The sequence below is a fragment of the Pseudophryne corroboree genome, chromosome 7 (assembly GCF_028390025.1).
Source record: "Pseudophryne corroboree isolate aPseCor3 chromosome 7, aPseCor3.hap2, whole genome shotgun sequence".
In the NCBI taxonomy this organism is placed as follows: domain Eukaryota; kingdom Metazoa; phylum Chordata; class Amphibia; order Anura; family Myobatrachidae; genus Pseudophryne; species Pseudophryne corroboree.
Genome location: NC_086450.1, coordinates 515,921,002 through 515,940,355, shown reverse-complemented (window position 1 = coordinate 515,940,355; position 19,354 = coordinate 515,921,002). Strand labels below are relative to the sequence as shown.

Here is a 19,354-nt window from a genome sequence, read left to right as displayed (position 1 = left end):
GACAGCTGGAGCATTGCTCAATCCGAAGGGCATGACGAGGTACTCATAATGTCCGTCACGGGTGTTAAAGGCGGTCTTCCACTCGTCACCCTCACGGATCCGGATGAGATTGTATGCACCTCGCAAGTCCAGCTTTGTAAAGATGGTAGCTCCGCTAACTCTGTCAAAGAGCTCAGTAATCAGGGGTAAAGGATAACGGTTCTTGATGGTAATGTCGTTCAAACCTCTGTAGTCGATGCACGGCCGCAGACCACCATCTTTCTTTTTTACAAAAAAGAAGCCTGCGCCGGCTGGAGAAGAAGGTCGAATGAACCCCTTTGCTAGGTTCTCTTTAATATATTCCTCCATAGAATGCGTCTCAGGCAGAGACAACGGATAAGTTCGGCCTCGAGGTGGAACCTTCCCTGGAACGAGATCAATCGGACAGTCCCATTCTCTATGAGGAGGAAGGATATCAGCAGAAGCTTTACTGAACACATCCGTGAAATCTTGATATGGAGGAGGTGGAACATCAGACGACCTGGGGGAGGAAGAACAGACAGGCAATACTTTAAACAAACATGTCTCAGCACAGGAGGAACCCCATGCCAGGATTTGCGTAGTCGTCCAATCAATTGTAGGATTGTGAAGACGGAGCCATGGAAGGCCCAGGACCACAGGATGTGTGGCTCTTGGAATCACTAAAAAAGAAATAAGTTCGGAATGAAGAACTCCCACTCTCAGACGAACTGGTAGAGTCCTTAAAGAAATAACTGCATCAAAAATTTTGCTGCCATCCACGGCAGTTAAAGAAATGGACGAAGGAAGTCTCTCGGTGGGTAGGGACCACCGTTTAACATAGGCTTCGGTAATAAAGTTCCCAGCTGCTCCGGAATCAAGGAGGGCAATGACGTTCCGATAACGTTGAGCAACTTGAAGCGAGACTGGGAGATTACAATCTTGAGGAGATGGAGAGGAGATCATTACTCCTAGCCGGCCCTCTCCTTGGCGAGCTAGGATTTGGAGTTTCCCGGACGTTTGGGACAGGCATTAATGGTGTGAGACGGAGCTGCACAATAGAGACAAAGAAACTCGGAGAGACGTCTTCGGCGCTCAGCAGGAGTTAAACGGGAACGGCCAAGTTGCATGGGCTCATCTTTAGATGGTGACAGTTGACGAGGAGGAGGAGCAGAAGATTTTGGAGCAGATGATCTTCCACGCTCAGTTGCTCTCTCTCTGAAACGTAAATCAACTTTCGTGCAGAGTGAGATTAGCTCATCTAACTTAGAAGGTAAGTCTCTGGTAGCTAACTCATCTTTAATAAGCTCAGATAAGCCATGCCAGAATGCAGCATACAGGGCCTCGTCGTTCCATGCCAGTTCGGATGCCAGGATCTGGAACTGTATCAGATATTGTCCTACAGTACGTGACCCCTGGCGTAAACGGAGAATCTCGGATGAAGCTGAGGTTACCCGGCCTGGCTCGTCGAAGATGCGCCTGAATGTTGACACGAAGGCAGTGTAGGAAGATAGCAGGGTGTCGGACCTCTCCCATAACGGTGATGCCCAATCAAGGGCTGAGCCACTGAGAAGAGAAATAATGTAGGCAATTTTTGTACGGTCACTGGGAAAATTGCCAGGTTGTAGCTCAAACTGAATCTCACACTGGTTGAGAAATCCCCTGCAGAATCTTGGAGATCCGTCAAATTTTGCTGGCGTTGGAAGATGAAGACGTGGAGCAGAAATGGGTAAGGTGGGTGGGGTTATAGCTGGAGTCACTGTGGTTGACTCACCAGACGCGCCTGATCCACGGAGAGTTGTCTGAATCCCATCCAGCCGAGTAGAGAGATCCTGGAGACAGCGGATGATGTGGCCCTGTGCAGCCTCCTGATGTTCTAGTCGGGCTGCCAGTTCTTGCATCGGCCTGGCCGCTTGATCCTGGTCTCCGGCTGGATTCATTAGGTCAGTGCTTACTGTCACAACTGAGGGCCTGAGCTGACGGGAGGCAGCCTCAGTTGTAGGGGCTGAGATGTACCGGAACCTGGGAGGTTGTATCAGACCCCTGGACATGTAAGTAACATGAATAATAACTGCCCGAAGGCGTGACCACGACAACTTGGATAAAAGTCAATGATGTTTATTATGACAACTCCGCAACACAGCAGCAGTAAAAGAAAACGTAAAAGTCAGCAAAGAATAAATACAGTTCCTGGGTACTACAGGATGGCAGGAGCCACAGGGCACTGGTAGTGTGAGATAGTTCTTATGATCTTCTAGATGGAAAGTCCTTACCAGGCCCGACTGTAGCAATGGAGATAACCCAGGATTGTGCCAGCTGGTGTTCCAGGAAAAGCTGGGTTGCTGAAGATAAAACAGCTGCTGTGGATACTGGCTGGAACCAGACTGTCGTTAGCACGGAGTGGATACTGGCTGGAACCAGTTAAATAATAAATGAACTTGGGAGCGATGAAATATGAACTGAAATGTAGAACTTGAGAGCGGAGAAATAATAATACCGGTGGAGAGTGGTAAAGTGTAGAAAGGACACCGGCCCTTTAAGGGAAGCTGTACTCTGCTGGAAGCTGAGCTGGAAGCAGGTAATGTTGTAGCTGGAAACAGATGAATCCACAATGGATTGGAGAGTCAGGCTACACCGCAGGTGGAATGCTGGTGCGGGTCTCTATGGTGGAAGTCTTGAGACAGGAGCTGGAACCTGGAAGACAATCACAGGAGAGAGACACAAACAGGAACTAGGTTTGACAACCAAAGCACTGACGCCTTCCTTGCTCAGGCACAGTGTATTTATACCTGCAGCAAGGAAGGGATTGGCTAGGCAATTATGCAGATTATCAATACTGAGAACAGATTGGTGGAAATGATCAGCTGACAGAATCCAAGATGGCTGCGCCCATGCAGACACTTGGAGGGAAGTTTGGTTTGTAATCCATGTGGTAATGAAAACAGTAATGGCGGCGCCGGCCACCGGAGACAGGAGGCGCCAGGCTGACAGATGCACATCCAACCACGCGGACACAGCGGAGGCCGCGGCTGACGTAATCGCCACTCAGACACTCTGCATGCAGAAGTTCAGGGATGGCGGCGGAGGCCGCGGGAGAAGCCATGCCAGGTGTAATATGGCGTTTACTGTGACAGCGTCCCAGAGTGACAGGAGAGGATACAGGAATGTACACATCAGGATAACAGATGGGATCCGGTCCTGGAGCGCTGAGCCAGCCTTAGGAGGCATCTGATGGGTAAGAAATGGCGTCCAGATACCCGGATCGTGACAGTGATCATCTCATCGTCCCAATCTAACCAGCTCTCCTATCTCCCACATCCCCTGATCTGCCCCAACCCTACCCTCTGCTATTACCATGTGATCATCTCATCGTCCCAATCTAACCAGCTCTCCTCTCTCCCTCATCCCCTGATCTGCTCCAACCCTACCCTCTGCTCTTACCATGTGATCATCTCATCGTCCCAATCTAACCAGCTCTTCTCTCTCCCTCATCTCCTGATCTGCCCCAACGCTACCCTCTGCTCTTACCATGTGATCATCTCATCATCCCAATCTAACCAGCTCTCCTATCTCCCACAACCCCTGATCTGCCCCAACCCTACCCTCTGCTATTACCATGTGATCATCTCATCGTCCCAATCTAATCAGCTCTCCTCTCTCCCACATCCCCTGATCTGCCCCAACCCTACCCTCTGCTCTTACCATGTGATCATCTCATCGTCCCAATCTAACCAGCTCTCCTCTCTCCCTCATCCCCTGATCTGCCCCAACCCTACCCTCTGCTATTACCATGTGATCATCTCATCGTCCCAATCTAACCAGCTCTCCTCTCTCCCACATCCCCTGATCTGTCCCAACCCTACCCTCTGTTTTTACCATGTGATCATCTCATCGTCCCAATCTAACCAGCTCTCCTCTCTCCCTCATCCCCTGATCTGCTCCAACCCTACCCTCTGCTCTTACCATGTGATCATCTCATCGTCCCAATCTAACCAGCTCTCCTATCTCCCACATCCCCTGATCTGTCCCAACTCTACCCTCTGTTCTCACCATGTGATCATCTCATTATCCCAATCTAACCAGCTCTCCTATCTCCCACATCCCCTGATCTGCCCCAACCCTACCCTCTGCTATTACCATGTGATCATCTCATCATCCCAATCTAACCAGCTCTCCTATCTCCCACATCCCCTGATCTGTCCCAACCCTACCCTCTGTTCTTACCATGTGATCATCTCATCGTCCCAATCTAACCAGCTCTCCTCTCTCCCACATCCCCTGATCTGCCCCAACCCTACCCTCTGTTCTTACCATGTGATCATCTCATCATCCCAATCTAACCATCTCTCCTCTCTTCCTCATCCCCTGATCTGCCCCAACCCTACCCTCTGCTATTACCATGTGATCATCTCAATCTAACCAGCACTGCCCTCTCCCTCATCCCCTGATCTGCCCCAACCCTACCCTTTGTTCTTACCATGTGATCATCTCATCGTCCCAATCTAACCAGCTCTCCTCTCTCCCTCATCTCCTGATCTGCCCCAACCCTACCCTCTGTTCTCACCATGTGATCATCTCATCGTCCCAATCTAACCAGCTCTCCTATCTCCCACATCCCCTGATCTGCCCCAACCCTACCCTCTGCTATTACAATGTGATCATCTCATTGTCCCAATCTAACCAGCTCTCCTATCTCCCACATCCCCTGATCTGTCCCAACACTACCCTCTGCTATTACCATGTGATCATCTCATCATCCCAATCTAACCAGCTCTCCTCTCTCCCTCATCCCATGATCTGCCCCAACGCTACCCTCTGCTCTTACCATGTGATCATCTCATCATCCCAATCTAACCAGCTCTCCTATCTCCCACATCCCCTGATCTGCCCCAACTCTACCCTCTGTTCTTACCATGTGATCATCTCATCGTCCCAATCTAATCAGCTCTCCTCTCTCCCACATCCCCTGATCTGCCCCAACCCTACCCTCTGCTCTTACCATGTGATCATCTCATCGTCCCAATCTAACCAGCTCTCCTCTCTCCCTCATCCCCTGATCTGCTCCAACCCTACCCTCTGCTCTTACCATGTGATCATCTCATCATCCCAATCTAACCAGCTCTCCTCTCTCCCTCATCCTCTGATCTGCCCCAACCCTACCCTCTGTTCTTACCATGTGATCATCTCATCATCCCAATCTAACCAGCTCTCCTCTCTCCCTCATCCCCTGATCTGTCCCAACCCTACCCTCTGCTATTACCATGTGATCATCTCAATCTAACCAGCTCTGCCCTCTCCCTCATCCCCTGATCTGCCCCAACCCTACCCTTTGTTCTTACCATGTGATCATCTCATCGTCCCAATCTGACCAGCTCTCCCTCATCTCCTAATCTGCCCCAAACCTACCCTCTGCTCTTACTATGTGATCATCTCATCGTCCCAATCTAACCAGCTCTCCTCTCTCCCACATCCCCTGATCTGCCCCAACCCTACCCTCTGTTCTTACCATGTGATCATCTCATCGTCCCAATCTAACCAGCTCTCCTCTCTCCCTCATCCCCTGATTTGCTCCAACCCTACCCTCTGCTCTTACCATGTGATCATCTCATCATCCCAATCTAACCATCTCTCCTCTCTCCCTCATCCCCTGATCTACCCCAACCCTACCCTCTGCTTTTACCATGTGATCATCTCAATCTAACCAGCTCTGCACTCTCCCTTATCCCCTGATCTGCCCCAACCCTACCCTCTGCTCTTACCATGTGATCATCTCATCATCTCAATCTAACCAGCTCTCCTATCTCCCACATCCCCTGATCTGTCCTAATCCTACCCTCTGTTCTCACCATGTGATCATCTCATCGTCCCAATCTAACCAGCTCTCCTCTCTCCCTCATCCCCTGATCTGCTCCAACCCTACCCTCTGCTCTTACCATGTGATCATCTCATCATCCCAATCTAACCATCTCTCCTCTCTTCCTCATCCCCTGATCTGCCCCAACCCTACCCTCTGCTATTACCATGTGATCATCTCAATCTAACCAGCACTGCCCTCTCCCTCATCCCCTGATCTGCCCCAACCCTACCCTTTGTTCTTACCATGTGATCATCTCATCGTCCCAATCTAACCAGCTCTCCTCTCTCCCTCATCTCCTGATCTGCCCCAACCCTACCCTCTGTTCTTACCATGTGATCATCTCATCGTCCCAATCTAACCAGCTCTCCTCTCTCCCACATCCCCTGATCTGCCCCAACCCTACCCTCTGTTCTTACCATGTGATCATCTCATCATCCCAATCTAACCATCTCTCCTCTCTTCCTCATCCCCTGATCTGCCCCAACCCTACCCTCTGCTATTACCATGTGATCATCTCAATCTAACCAGCACTGCCCTCTCCCTCATCCCCTGATCTGCCCCAACCCTACCCTTTGTTCTTACCATGTGATCATCTCATCGTCCCAATCTAACCAGCTCTCCTCTCTCCCTCATCTCCTGATCTGCCCCAACCCTACCCTCTGTTCTCACCATGTGATCATCTCATCGTCCCAATCTAACCAGCTCTCCTATCTCCCACATCCCCTGATCTGCCCCAACCCTACCCTCTGCTATTACAATGTGATCATCTCATTGTCCCAATCTAACCAGCTCTCCTATCTCCCACATCCCCTGATCTGTCCCAACACTACCCTCTGCTATTACCATGTGATCATCTCATCATCCCAATCTAACCAGCTCTCCTCTCTCCCTCATCCCATGATCTGCCCCAACGCTACCCTCTGCTCTTACCATGTGATCATCTCATCGTCCCAATCTAACCAGCTCTCCTATCTCCCACATCCCCTGATCTGCCCCAACCCTACCCTCTGCTCTTACCATGTGATCATCTCATCGTCCCAATCTAACCAGCTCTCCTCTCTCCCTCATCCCCTGATCTGCTCCAACCCTACCCTCTGCTCTTACCATGTGATCATCTCATCATCCCAATCTAACCAGCTCTCCTCTCTCCCTCATCCTCTGATCTGCCCCAACCCTACCCTCTGTTCTTACCATGTGATCATCTCATCATCCCAATCTAACCAGCTCTCCTCTCTCCCTCATCCCCTGATCTGTCCCAACCCTACCCTCTGCTATTACCATGTGATCATCTCATCATCCCAATCTAACCATCTCTCCTCTCTCCCTCATCCCCTGATCTACCCCAACCCTACCCTCTGCTTTTACCATGTGATCATCTCAATCTAACCAGCTCTGCACTCTCCCTTATCCCCTGATCTGCCCCAACCCTACCCTCTGCTCTTACCATGTGATCATCTCATCATCTCAATCTAACCAGCTCTCCTATCTCCCACATCCCCTGATCTGTCCTAATCCTACCCTCTGTTCTCACCATGTGATCATCTCATCGTCCCAATCTAACCAGCTCTCCTCTCTCCCTCATCCCCTGATCTGCTCCAACCCTACCCTCTGCTCTTACCATGTGATCATCTCATCGTCCCAATCTAACCAGCTCTCCTCTCTCCCTCATCCCCTGATCTACCCCAACCCTACCCTCTGCTCTTACCATGTGATCATCTCATCGTCACAATCTAATTAGCTCTCCTCTCTCCCTCATCCCCTGATCTGCCCCAACCCTACCCTCTGCTATTACCATGTAATCATCTCAATCTAACCAGCTCTCCTCTCTCCCTCATCTCCTGATCTGCCCCAACCCTACCTTCTGCTCTTACCATGTGATCATCTCATCGTCCCAATCCAACCAGCTCTCCTCTCTCCCTCATCCCCTGATCTGCTCCAACCCTACCCTCTGCTGTTACCATGTGATCATCTCATCGTCCCAATCTAACCAGCTCTCCCCTCTCCCTCATCCCCTGTACTGCCCCAACCCTACCCTCTGCTATTACCATGTGATCATCTCATCGTCCCAATCTAACCAGCTCTCCTCTCTCCCACATCCCCTGATCTGCCCCAACCCTACCCTCTGTTCTTACCATGTGATCATCTCAATCTAACCAGCTCTCCTCTCTCCCTCATCCCCTGATCTGCCCCAACCCTACCCTCTGTTCTTACCATGTGATCATCTCATCGTCCCAATCTAACCAGCTCTCCTCTCTCCCTCATCCTCTGATCTGCCCCAACCCTACCCTCTGTTCTTACCATGTGATCATCTCATCGTCCCAATCTAACCAGCTCTCCTCTCTCCCTCATCTCCTGATCTGCCCCAACCCTAATCTCTGCTCTTACCATGTGATCATCTCATCATCCCAATCTAACCAGCTCTCCTCTCTCCCTCATCCCCTGATCTGCTCCAACCCTACCCTCTGCTCTTACCATGTGATCATCTCATCATCCCAATCTAACCAGCTCTCCTATCTCCCACATCCCCTGATCTGCCCCAACCCTACCCTCTACTCTTACCATGTAATCATCTCATCGTCCCAATCTAACCAGCTCTCCTCTCTCCCTCATCCCCTGATCTGCCCCAACCCTACCCTCTGCTCTTACCATGTGTTTATCTCATCATCCCAATCTAACCAGCTCTCCTCTCTCCCACATCCCCTGATCTGCCCCAACCCTACCCTCTGCTCTTACCATGTGATCATCTCATCATCCCAATCTAACCAGCTCTCCTCTCTCCCTCATCCCCTGATCTGCCCCAACCCTACCCTCTGCTATTACCATGTGATCATCTCATCGTCCCAATCTAACCAGCTCTCCTCTCTCCCTCATCCCCTGATCTGCCCCAACCCTACCCTCTGCTATTACCATGTGATCATCTCATCGTCCCAATCTAACCAGCTCTCCTCTCTCCCTCATCCCCTGATCTGCCCCAACCCTACCCTCTGCTATTACCATGTGATCATCTCATCGTCCCAATCTAACCAGCTCTCCTCTCTCCCTCATCCCCTGATCTGCCCCAACCCTACCCTCTGTTCTTACCATGTGATCATCTCATCGTCCCAATCTAACCAGCTCTCCTCTCTCCCTCATCCCCTGATCTGCCCCAACCCTACCCTCTGCTATTACCATGTGATCATCTCATCGTTCCAATCTAACCAGCTCTCCTCTCTCCCTCATCCCCTGATCTGTCCCAACCCTACCCTCTGCTATTACCATGTGATCATCTCATCGTCCCAATCTAAGCAGCTCTCCTATCTCCCACATCCCCTGATCTGCTCCAACCCTACCCTTTGTTCTTACCATGTGATCATCTCATCATCCCAATCTAACCAGCTCTCCTCTCTCCCTCATCCCCTGATCTGCTCCAACCCTACCCTCTGTTCTTACCATGTGATCATCTCAATCTAACCAGTTCTCCCCTCTCCCTCATCCCCTGATCTGTCCCAACCCTACCCTCTGCTCTTACCATGTGATCATCTCATCGTCCCAATCTAACCAGCTCTCCTATCTCCCACATCCCCTGATCTGCCCCAACCCTACCCTCTGCTATTACCATGTGATCATCTCAGCGTCCCAATCTAACCAGCTCTCCTCTCTCCCACATCCCCTGATCTGCCCCAACCCTACCCTCTGCTATTACCATGTGATCATCTCAATCTAACCAGCTCTTCCCTCTCCCTCATCCCCTGATCTGCCCCAACCCTTCCCTCTGCTCTTACCATGTGATCATCTCATCGTCCCAATCTAACCAGCTCTCCTCTCTCCCTCATCCCCTGATCTGCCCCAACCCTACCCTCTGCTATTACCATGTGATCATCTCATCGTCCCAATCTAACCAGCTCTCCTCTCTCCCTCATCCCCTGATCTGCCCCAACCCTACCCTCTGCTCTTACCATGTGATCATCTCATCGTCCCAATTTAACCAGCTCTCCTCTCTCTCCCATCCCCTGATCTGTCCCAACACTACCCTCTGTTTTTAACATGTGATCATCTCATTGTCCCAATCTAACCAGCTCTCCTATCTCCCTCATCCTCTGATCTGCCCCAACCCTACCCTCTGCTATTACCATGTGATCATCTCATCGTCCCAATCTAACCAGCTCTCCTCTCTCCCTCATCTCCTGATCTGCCCCAACACTACCCTCTGCTCTTATCATGTGATCATCTCATTGTCCCAATCTAACCAGCTCTCCTCTCTCCCTCATCCCCTGATCTGTCCCAACCCTACCCTCTGTTCTTACCATGTGATCATCTCAATCTAACCAGCTCTCCTCTCTCCCTCATCTCCTGATCTGCCCCAACCCTACCTTCTGCTCTTACCATGTGATCATCTCATCGTCCCAATCTAACCAGCTCTCCTCTCTCCCTCATCCCCTGATCTGCTCCAACCCTACCCTCTGCTGTTACCATGTGATCATCTCATCGTCCCAATCTAACCAGCTCTCCCCTCTCCCTCATCCCCTGTACTGCCCCAACCCTACCCTCTGCTATTACCATGTGATCATCTCATCGTCCCAATCTAACCAGCTCTCCTCTCTCCCTCATCCCCTGATCTGCCCCAACCCTACCCTCTGCTCTTACCATGTGATCATCTCATCGTCCCAATCTAACCAGCTCTCCTCTCTCCCTCATCCCCTGATCTGCCCCAACCCTACCCTCTGTTCTTACCATGTGATCATCTCATCGTCCCAATCTAACCAGCTCTCCTCTCTCCCTCATCCCCTGATCTGCCCCAACCCTACCCTCTGCTCTTACCATGTGATCATCTCATCATCCCAATCTAACCAGCTCTCCTCTCTCCCACATCCCGTGATCTGCCCCAACCCTACCCTCTGCTCTTACCATGTGATCATCTCATCATCCCAATCTAACCAGCTCTCCTCTCTCCCTCATCCCCTGATCTGCCCCAACCCTACCCTCTGCTATTACCATGTGATCATCTCATCGTCCCAATCAAACCAGCTCTCCACTCTCCCTCATCCCCTGATCTGCCCCAACCCTACCCTCTGTTCTTACCATGTGATCATCTCATCGTCCCAATCTAACCAGCTCTCCTCTCTCCCTCATCCCCTGATCTGCCCCAACCCTACCCTCTGCTATTACCATGTGATCATCTCATCGTCCCAATCTAACCAGCTCTCCTCTCTCCCTCATCTCCTGATCTGCCCCAACCCTACCCTCTGCTCTTACCATGTGATCATCTCATCGTCCCAATCTAACCAGCTCTCCTATCTCCCACATTCCCTGTTCTGCCCCAACCCTACCCTCTGCTCTTACCATGTGATCATCTCATCGTCCCAATCTAACCAGCTCTCCTATCTCCCACATCCCCTGATCTGCTCCAACCCTACCCTTTGTTCTTACCATGTGATCATCTCATCATCCCAATCTAACCAGCTCTCCTCTCTCCCTCATCCCCTGATCTGCTCCAACCCTACCCTCTGTTCTTACCATGTGATCATCTCAATCTAACCAGCTCTCCCCTCTCCCTCATCCTCTGATCTGTCCCAACCCTACCCTCTGCTCTTACCATGTTATCATCTCATCGTCCCAATCTAACCAGCTCTCCTCTCTCCCTCATCCCCTGATCTGCCCCAACCCTACCCTCTGTCCTTAAAATGTGATCATCTCATCGTCCCAATCTAACCAGCTCTCCTATCTCCCACATCCCCTATTCTGCCCCAACCCTACCCTCTGCTATTACCATGTGATCATCTCAGCGTCCCAATCTAACCAGCTCTCCTCTCTCCCACATCCCCTGATCTGCCCCAACCCTACCCTCTGCTATTACCATGTGATCATCTCAATCTAACCAGCTCTTCCCTCTCCCTCATCCCCTGATCTGCCCCAACCCTACCCTCTGCTCTTACCATGTGATCATCTCATCGTCCCAATCTAACTAGCTCTCCTCTCTCCCTCATCCCCTGATCTGCCCCAACCCTACCCTTTGCTATTACCATGTGATCATCTCATCGTCCCAATCTAACCAGCTCTCCTCTCTCCCTCATCCCCTGATCTGCCCCAACCCTACCCTCTGCTCTTACCATGTGATCATCTCATCGTCCCAATTTAACCAGCTCTCCTCTCTCTCCCATCCCCTGATCTGTCCCAACACTACCCTCTGTTTTTAACATGTGATCATCTCATTGTCCCAATCTAACCAGCTCTCCTCTCTCCCTCATCCTCTGATCTGCCCCAACCCTACCCTCTGCTCTTACCATGTGATCATCTCATCGTCCCAATCTAACCAGCTCTCCTATCTCCCACATCCCCTGATCTGCCCCAACCCTACCCTCTGCTATTACCATGTGATCATCTCAGCGTCCCAATCTAACCAGCTCTCCTCTCTCCCACATCCCCTGATCTGCCCCAACCCTACCCTCTGCTATTACCATGTGATCATCTCAATCTAACCAGCTCTTCCCTCTCCCTCATCCCCTGATCTGCCCCAACCCTTCCCTCTGCTCTTACCATGTGATCATCTCATCGTCCCAATCTAACCAGCTCTCCTCTCTCCCTCATCCCCTGATCTGCCCCAACCCTACCCTCTGCTATTACCATGTGATCATCTCATCGTCCCAATCTAACCAGCTCTCCTCTCTCCCTCATCCCCTGATCTGCCCCAACCCTACCCTCTGCTCTTACCATGTGATCATCTCATCGTCCCAATTTAACCAGCTCTCCTCTCTCTCCCATCCCCTGATCTGTCCCAACACTACCCTCTGTTTTTAACATGTGATCATCTCATTGTCCCAATCTAACCAGCTCTCCTATCTCCCTCATCCTCTGATCTGCCCCAACCCTACCCTCTGCTATTACCATGTGATCATCTCATCGTCCCAATCTAACCAGCTCTCCTCTCTCCCTCATCTCCTGATCTGCCCCAACACTACCCTCTGCTCTTATCATGTGATCATCTCATTGTCCCAATCTAACCAGCTCTCCTCTCTCCCTCATCCCCTGATCTGTCCCAACCCTACCCTCTGTTCTTACCATGTGATCATCTCAATCTAACCAGCTCTCCTCTCTCCCTCATCTCCTGATCTGCCCCAACCCTACCTTCTGCTCTTACCATGTGATCATCTCATCGTCCCAATCTAACCAGCTCTCCTCTCTCCCTCATCCCCTGATCTGCTCCAACCCTACCCTCTGCTGTTACCATGTGATCATCTCATCGTCCCAATCTAACCAGCTCTCCCCTCTCCCTCATCCCCTGTACTGCCCCAACCCTACCCTCTGCTATTACCATGTGATCATCTCATCGTCCCAATCTAACCAGCTCTCCTCTCTCCCTCATCCCCTGATCTGCCCCAACCCTACCCTCTGCTCTTACCATGTGATCATCTCATCGTCCCAATCTAACCAGCTCTCCTCTCTCCCTCATCCCCTGATCTGCCCCAACCCTACCCTCTGTTCTTACCATGTGATCATCTCATCGTCCCAATCTAACCAGCTCTCCTCTCTCCCTCATCCCCTGATCTGCCCCAACCCTACCCTCTGCTCTTACCATGTGATCATCTCATCATCCCAATCTAACCAGCTCTCCTCTCTCCCACATCCCGTGATCTGCCCCAACCCTACCCTCTGCTCTTACCATGTGATCATCTCATCATCCCAATCTAACCAGCTCTCCTCTCTCCCTCATCCCCTGATCTGCCCCAACCCTACCCTCTGCTATTACCATGTGATCATCTCATCGTCCCAATCAAACCAGCTCTCCACTCTCCCTCATCCCCTGATCTGCCCCAACCCTACCCTCTGTTCTTACCATGTGATCATCTCATCGTCCCAATCTAACCAGCTCTCCTCTCTCCCTCATCCCCTGATCTGCCCCAACCCTACCCTCTGCTATTACCATGTGATCATCTCATCGTCCCAATCTAACCAGCTCTCCTCTCTCCCTCATCTCCTGATCTGCCCCAACCCTACCCTCTGCTCTTACCATGTGATCATCTCATCGTCCCAATCTAACCAGCTCTCCTATCTCCCACATTCCCTGTTCTGCCCCAACCCTACCCTCTGCTCTTACCATGTGATCATCTCATCGTCCCAATCTAACCAGCTCTCCTATCTCCCACATCCCCTGATCTGCTCCAACCCTACCCTTTGTTCTTACCATGTGATCATCTCATCATCCCAATCTAACCAGCTCTCCTCTCTCCCTCATCCCCTGATCTGCTCCAACCCTACCCTCTGTTCTTACCATGTGATCATCTCAATCTAACCAGCTCTCCCCTCTCCCTCATCCTCTGATCTGTCCCAACCCTACCCTCTGCTCTTACCATGTGATCATCTCATCGTCCCAATCTAACCAGCTCTCCTCTCTCCCTCATCCCCTGATCTGCCCCAACCCTACCCTCTGTCCTTAAAATGTGATCATCTCATCGTCCCAATCTAACCAGCTCTCCTATCTCCCACATCCCCTATTCTGCCCCAACCCTACCCTCTGCTATTACCATGTGATCATCTCAGCGTCCCAATCTAACCAGCTCTCCTCTCTCCCACATCCCCTGATCTGCCCCAACCCTACCCTCTGCTATTACCATGTGATCATCTCAATCTAACCAGCTCTTCCCTCTCCCTCATCCCCTGATCTGCCCCAACCCTACCCTCTGCTCTTACCATGTGATCATCTCATCGTCCCAATCTAACTAGCTCTCCTCTCTCCCTCATCCCCTGATCTGCCCCAACCCTACCCTTTGCTATTACCATGTGATCATCTCATCGTCCCAATCTAACCAGCTCTCCTCTCTCCCTCATCCCCTGATCTGCCCCAACCCTACCCTCTGCTCTTACCATGTGATCATCTCATCGTCCCAATTTAACCAGCTCTCCTCTCTCTCCCATCCCCTGATCTGTCCCAACACTACCCTCTGTTTTTAACATGTGATCATCTCATTGTCCCAATCTAACCAGCTCTCCTCTCTCCCTCATCCTCTGATCTGCCCCAACCCTACCCTCTGCTATTACCATGTGATCATCTCATCGTCCCAATCTAACCAGCTCTCCTCTCTCCCTCATCTCCTGATCTGCCCCAACACTACCCTCTGCTCTTATCATGTGATCATCTCATTGTCCCAATCTAACCAGCTCTCCTCTCTCCCTCATCCCCTGATCTGTCCCAACCCTACCCTCTGTTCTTGCCATGTGATCATCTCATTGTCCCAATCTAACCAGCTCTCCTATCTCCCTCATCCCCTGATCTGCCCCAACCCTACCCTCTGCTCTTACCATGTGATTATCTCATCGTCCCAATCTAACCAGCTCTCCTTTCCCCCACATCCCCTGATCTGTCCCAACACTACCCTCTGTTCTTACCATGTGATCATCTCATTGTCCCAATCTATCCAGCTCTCCTCTCTCCCTCATCCTCTGATCTGCCCCAACCCTACCCTCTGCTATTACCATGTGATCATCTCATTCATCGTCCCAATCTAACCAGCTCTCCTCTCTCCCTCATCCCGATCTGCCCCAACCCTACCCTCTGCTATTACCATGTGATCATCTCATCGTCCCAATCTAACCAACTCTCCTCTCTCCCTCATCTCCTGATCTGCCCCAACCCTACCCTCTGCTTTTACCATGTGATCATCTCATCATCCCAATCTAACCAGCTCTCCTATCTCCCACATCCCCTGATCTGCCCCAACCATACCCTCTGTTCTCACCATGTGATCATCTCATCGTCCCAATCTAACCAGCTCTCCTCTCTCCCTCATCCCCTGATCTGCCCCAACCCTACCCTCTGCTCTTACCATGTGATCATCTCATCGTCCCAATCTAACCAGCTCTCCCCTCTCCCTCATCCCCTGATCTGCCCCAACCCTACCCTCTGCTATTACCATGTGATCATCTCATCGTCCCAATCTAACCAGCTCTCCTCTCTGCCTCATCCCCTGATCTGTCCCAACCCTACCCTCTGTTCTTACCATGTGATCATGTCATCGTCCCAATCTAACCAGCTCTCCTCTCTCCCTCATCCCCTGATCTGTCCCAACCCTACCCTGTTCTTACCATGTGATCATGTCATCGTCCCAATCTAACCAGCTCTCCTCTCTCCCTCATCCCCTGATCCAGAGCCGGCCCTAGGCATAGGCAAACTAGGCGCCAATTTTAAATGTATAGGGCGCTAGGCGCCGGGTGTTTAATATGTTTTAAAAGAAAATTTATTTTTAATTGTGTGCCGCGGTCCCGGACCTCTCTGGCGACCGTGACAGTGAGGGAGCCCCCCGGCGCGCTGTGCTGTGTGTGCACGCCGGGGGAGAGCCGCTGCACTGGCCACTGGGGGACCAGGCTATCCGTCCCCCTGTTCGGCGGGTGCGCTGTGTGCTGAGGTCCGGGAGCTCCGGCACCTCAGTGCTACAAAGGACACAGAGCCACGGCGGCTGGGACAAGCGTCATGAGCCGCCGTACTTTAGATCAGGGGGGTGCGCCGCACCATGCGGCGAGGCCACCAAATGAGTGCCACACTGGGGAGACAGGGAGAGCCAGCTCCCTGGACCCCAGTGACAGGCAGGCAGGCTGGAGGATGGGGGAAGCCAGCCCCCTACCTCCAGCACCGAGAGATAGCCCTAGCAGCCATGCTGCAGGGCTAGGGGAGCCCAGCCCTGAGCACTGGGCACAGTATTTAAAAACAAAAACATTGGTTTTAATGTAATATAACCTTGCACAAGTACTTGGTTAAGCATGTTAGAGCCAGTCTAGTCAAGGACATCCTAGCGGGACCCCCCTGGGAAGGTTCCATACATTGCGCACGTTATCAGCCGCACTTTGAACCAGGAACCCCCCTAGCGGGGCCCCCGGGGTGTACTCACCACCGATGTCACCTTCAGGCAGCGTTAGGGGTGTGCGGCGTGCAGACAGCATACAGAATACAAGATTGAAAATAAATTGAAGAAAACGCTGAAGCTGCAGTGTGCATCCTCTCCTGAGGGCACTTTTTTCTAAACTGCCTGTGGGAGGGGCATAGAGGGGAGGAGCCAGCACACCCAGTTGAAGAAATTTAAAGTGCACTGGCTCCTTTGGACCCTGTCTATACTCCATCATACTAGTTTCCCCCAATATCCCTTATGGATGCTAGAGAAATAGGGGGTAGGAGCACCAAAATTAGGAGTGCTATGGGTGATGGTGCTGGGAAAGGGGTGCAGGGTCAGAGGCGGATATAGCGGCAGTGCTAGGGGGCACCAGCCATAATCTTGCCTAGGGCAACATATTGGTTAGGGCACACGCTGCCCTGATCTGCCCCAACACTACCCATTGCTCTTACCATGTGATCATCTCATCATCCCCATCTACCCTGACCCTCCTCTCTGCCCACATTCCTCCAATCTTCTAATCTGCCCTTACCCCATACCCTACTCTCTCCCTCATCCCCTGATCTGCCCCCAACACTGGCCTCAGCTCATATCATCCAGTCATCTACCCTGGCCTCATTCCTCCTATCTTCTAATCTCCCCTTACCCCCATGCATTCCTCTCTCCCTCATCCCCTGATCTGGCCCCAAACAACAAATTCTGCCCTCTGCTGTTACCATCCGATTACCTCCATCTACCCTGACCTTTCTCTCTGCCCCATTCCTCCGAACTTCTAATCTGCCCTTACCCTCACACCCTACTCTCTCCCTCATCCCATGATCTGCCCCCAAACTTTGTACCCTACCATCTGTTTATTATTTCATCTTTTGCTTGACCCCCCTACTTGGCTTGCTTTACAGGGCATTAGTATTGGCGACATTGAAATTACTTAGAGCATTTGCCAATGACGTTCCTTATTTATCTTTCAAACCCATCTTTGCGTTCCCTCCTGGATATGCTAGAAAAGTTTGGGCCTGTTTCAAGATTTTTCTATTAATTTTGACATGACATATAGGCTTTATACCTGAAACATGGGTTTATTCACCCTCCATGGGCAGCCCAACCGCCACTCAAGTAGGCAGCTCCCATAACAGGGCATTATCCTTCTCAAAAATATCCATAATCCTCATATACCCTGACTCTCCTCTCTGCCCTTGCAGGTGTTGATGACTGGTAGGACAGTATAGGTGGCCAATAAGTCTGTGTCACTGGTCAGTGGGTGTATGACTGGTACACTGGTCTGTTTGGGTTACTTGTAAATCGGTGTGACTGGTAGGTCAATGTATGTGACATGAGAGTGACTGGTCAGTGTAGACGACTGGTAGGTCAGCGTGACTGGTAGATCAGTGTATGTGAGTTACTTGTAAATATGTGTAAGTGACTGGTAGGCCTGTGGAACTGGTTAGGGTGACTGGTAGGTTAGTATGACTGGTATTGGTAAGTTTTTGTGACTAACATATTTATTTACTCCCTCTCACAGGCAGAGCAAGAAAAAGACCAACCGAAGCATGAGCTACTCTCTCGACGATCTCGGAAGTTCTCAGTGCTGAGTATAGCTGTGTTTCTTGGTGCTTTAGTGTGTCTACCCTTCCTGGTGGTCTTCATATCGTACATCATGACTCTTATTGAGTAACATCTGTAATTCTAAGCTGTAACAATTAATCTACGAGAGGTTACAGCAACAAAGGAGCCATGCACCACTTGGGTGGGATTTCTGGCTCATGGACTCTATAATTTGTGGATCTACAGAACTGATCGTTGGAGCCAATTGTAATGTCCTCACTGCGAGAATCTGGGCTCCACATTCACTTCAGAACTTTTTATTTGATATGAAGGACTGCGGTAGGGAAATGTATATATTACTAATTGTATCTATTGTTTGTTTCTAATATGTACTGTATATATTTTCTATATAGGTCCTAAGAACCTACGTCTTGTTCAAACATAATGTGTATTTTAAATAATAAAATTGAACTATTTGCTGAAGACTTTGCACATATGTTGACCTCTGACACGTGCCAACAAGCAGATAATTACTGTAACACATGGGCCAAAAAGTGTTGTTACTTCCTGCGCTCTTCCTGGAAGTAAAAACACATCCAGGAAGAGCGCAGTGAGTGCTCCAATAGACCTCATACTGCACCAACACCCTGAGGAGAGAAGCCTGGTGGATCATTGCCCACTGAGTGCTCCAATACACCTCATACTGCACCAACACCCTGAGGAGAGAAGCCTGGTGGATCATTGCCCACTGAGTGCTCCCATATACCTCATACTGCACCAACACCCTGGGGAGAGAAGCCTGGTGGATCATTGCCCACTGAGTGCTCCAATACACCTCATACTGCACCAACACCCTGAGGAGAGGAGCCTGGTGGATCATTGCCCACTGAGTGTTCCAATACACCTCATACTGCACCAACACCCTGAGGAGAGAAGCCTGGTGGATCATTGCCCACTGAGTGCTCCAATACACCTCATACTGCACCAACACCCTGAGGAGAGGAGCCTGGCGGATCATTGCCCACTGAGTGCTCCAATACACCTCATACTGCACCAAAAACCCTGAGGAGAGGAGCCTGGTGGATCATTGCCCACTGAGTGT

The 19,354-nt window shown here is 51.0% G+C and overlaps 1 protein-coding gene across 1 annotated transcript in view; it reads left to right on the top strand.

The window, feature by feature from the left end:
- The window catches only part of TMEM265 (transmembrane protein 265), a 38,303-nt gene extending 19,611 nt beyond the window's left edge, over positions 1 to 18,692 (top strand). Inside the window, exon 3 of the mRNA XM_063932530.1 lies at positions 18,230 to 18,692. Coding sequence (XP_063788600.1) covers positions 18,230 to 18,382 — 153 coding nt within the window. The 3' untranslated portion in view covers positions 18,383 to 18,692. The remainder of the gene's footprint in view (positions 1 to 18,229) is intronic.
- Positions 18,693 to 19,354: the final 662 nt, after the last annotated feature.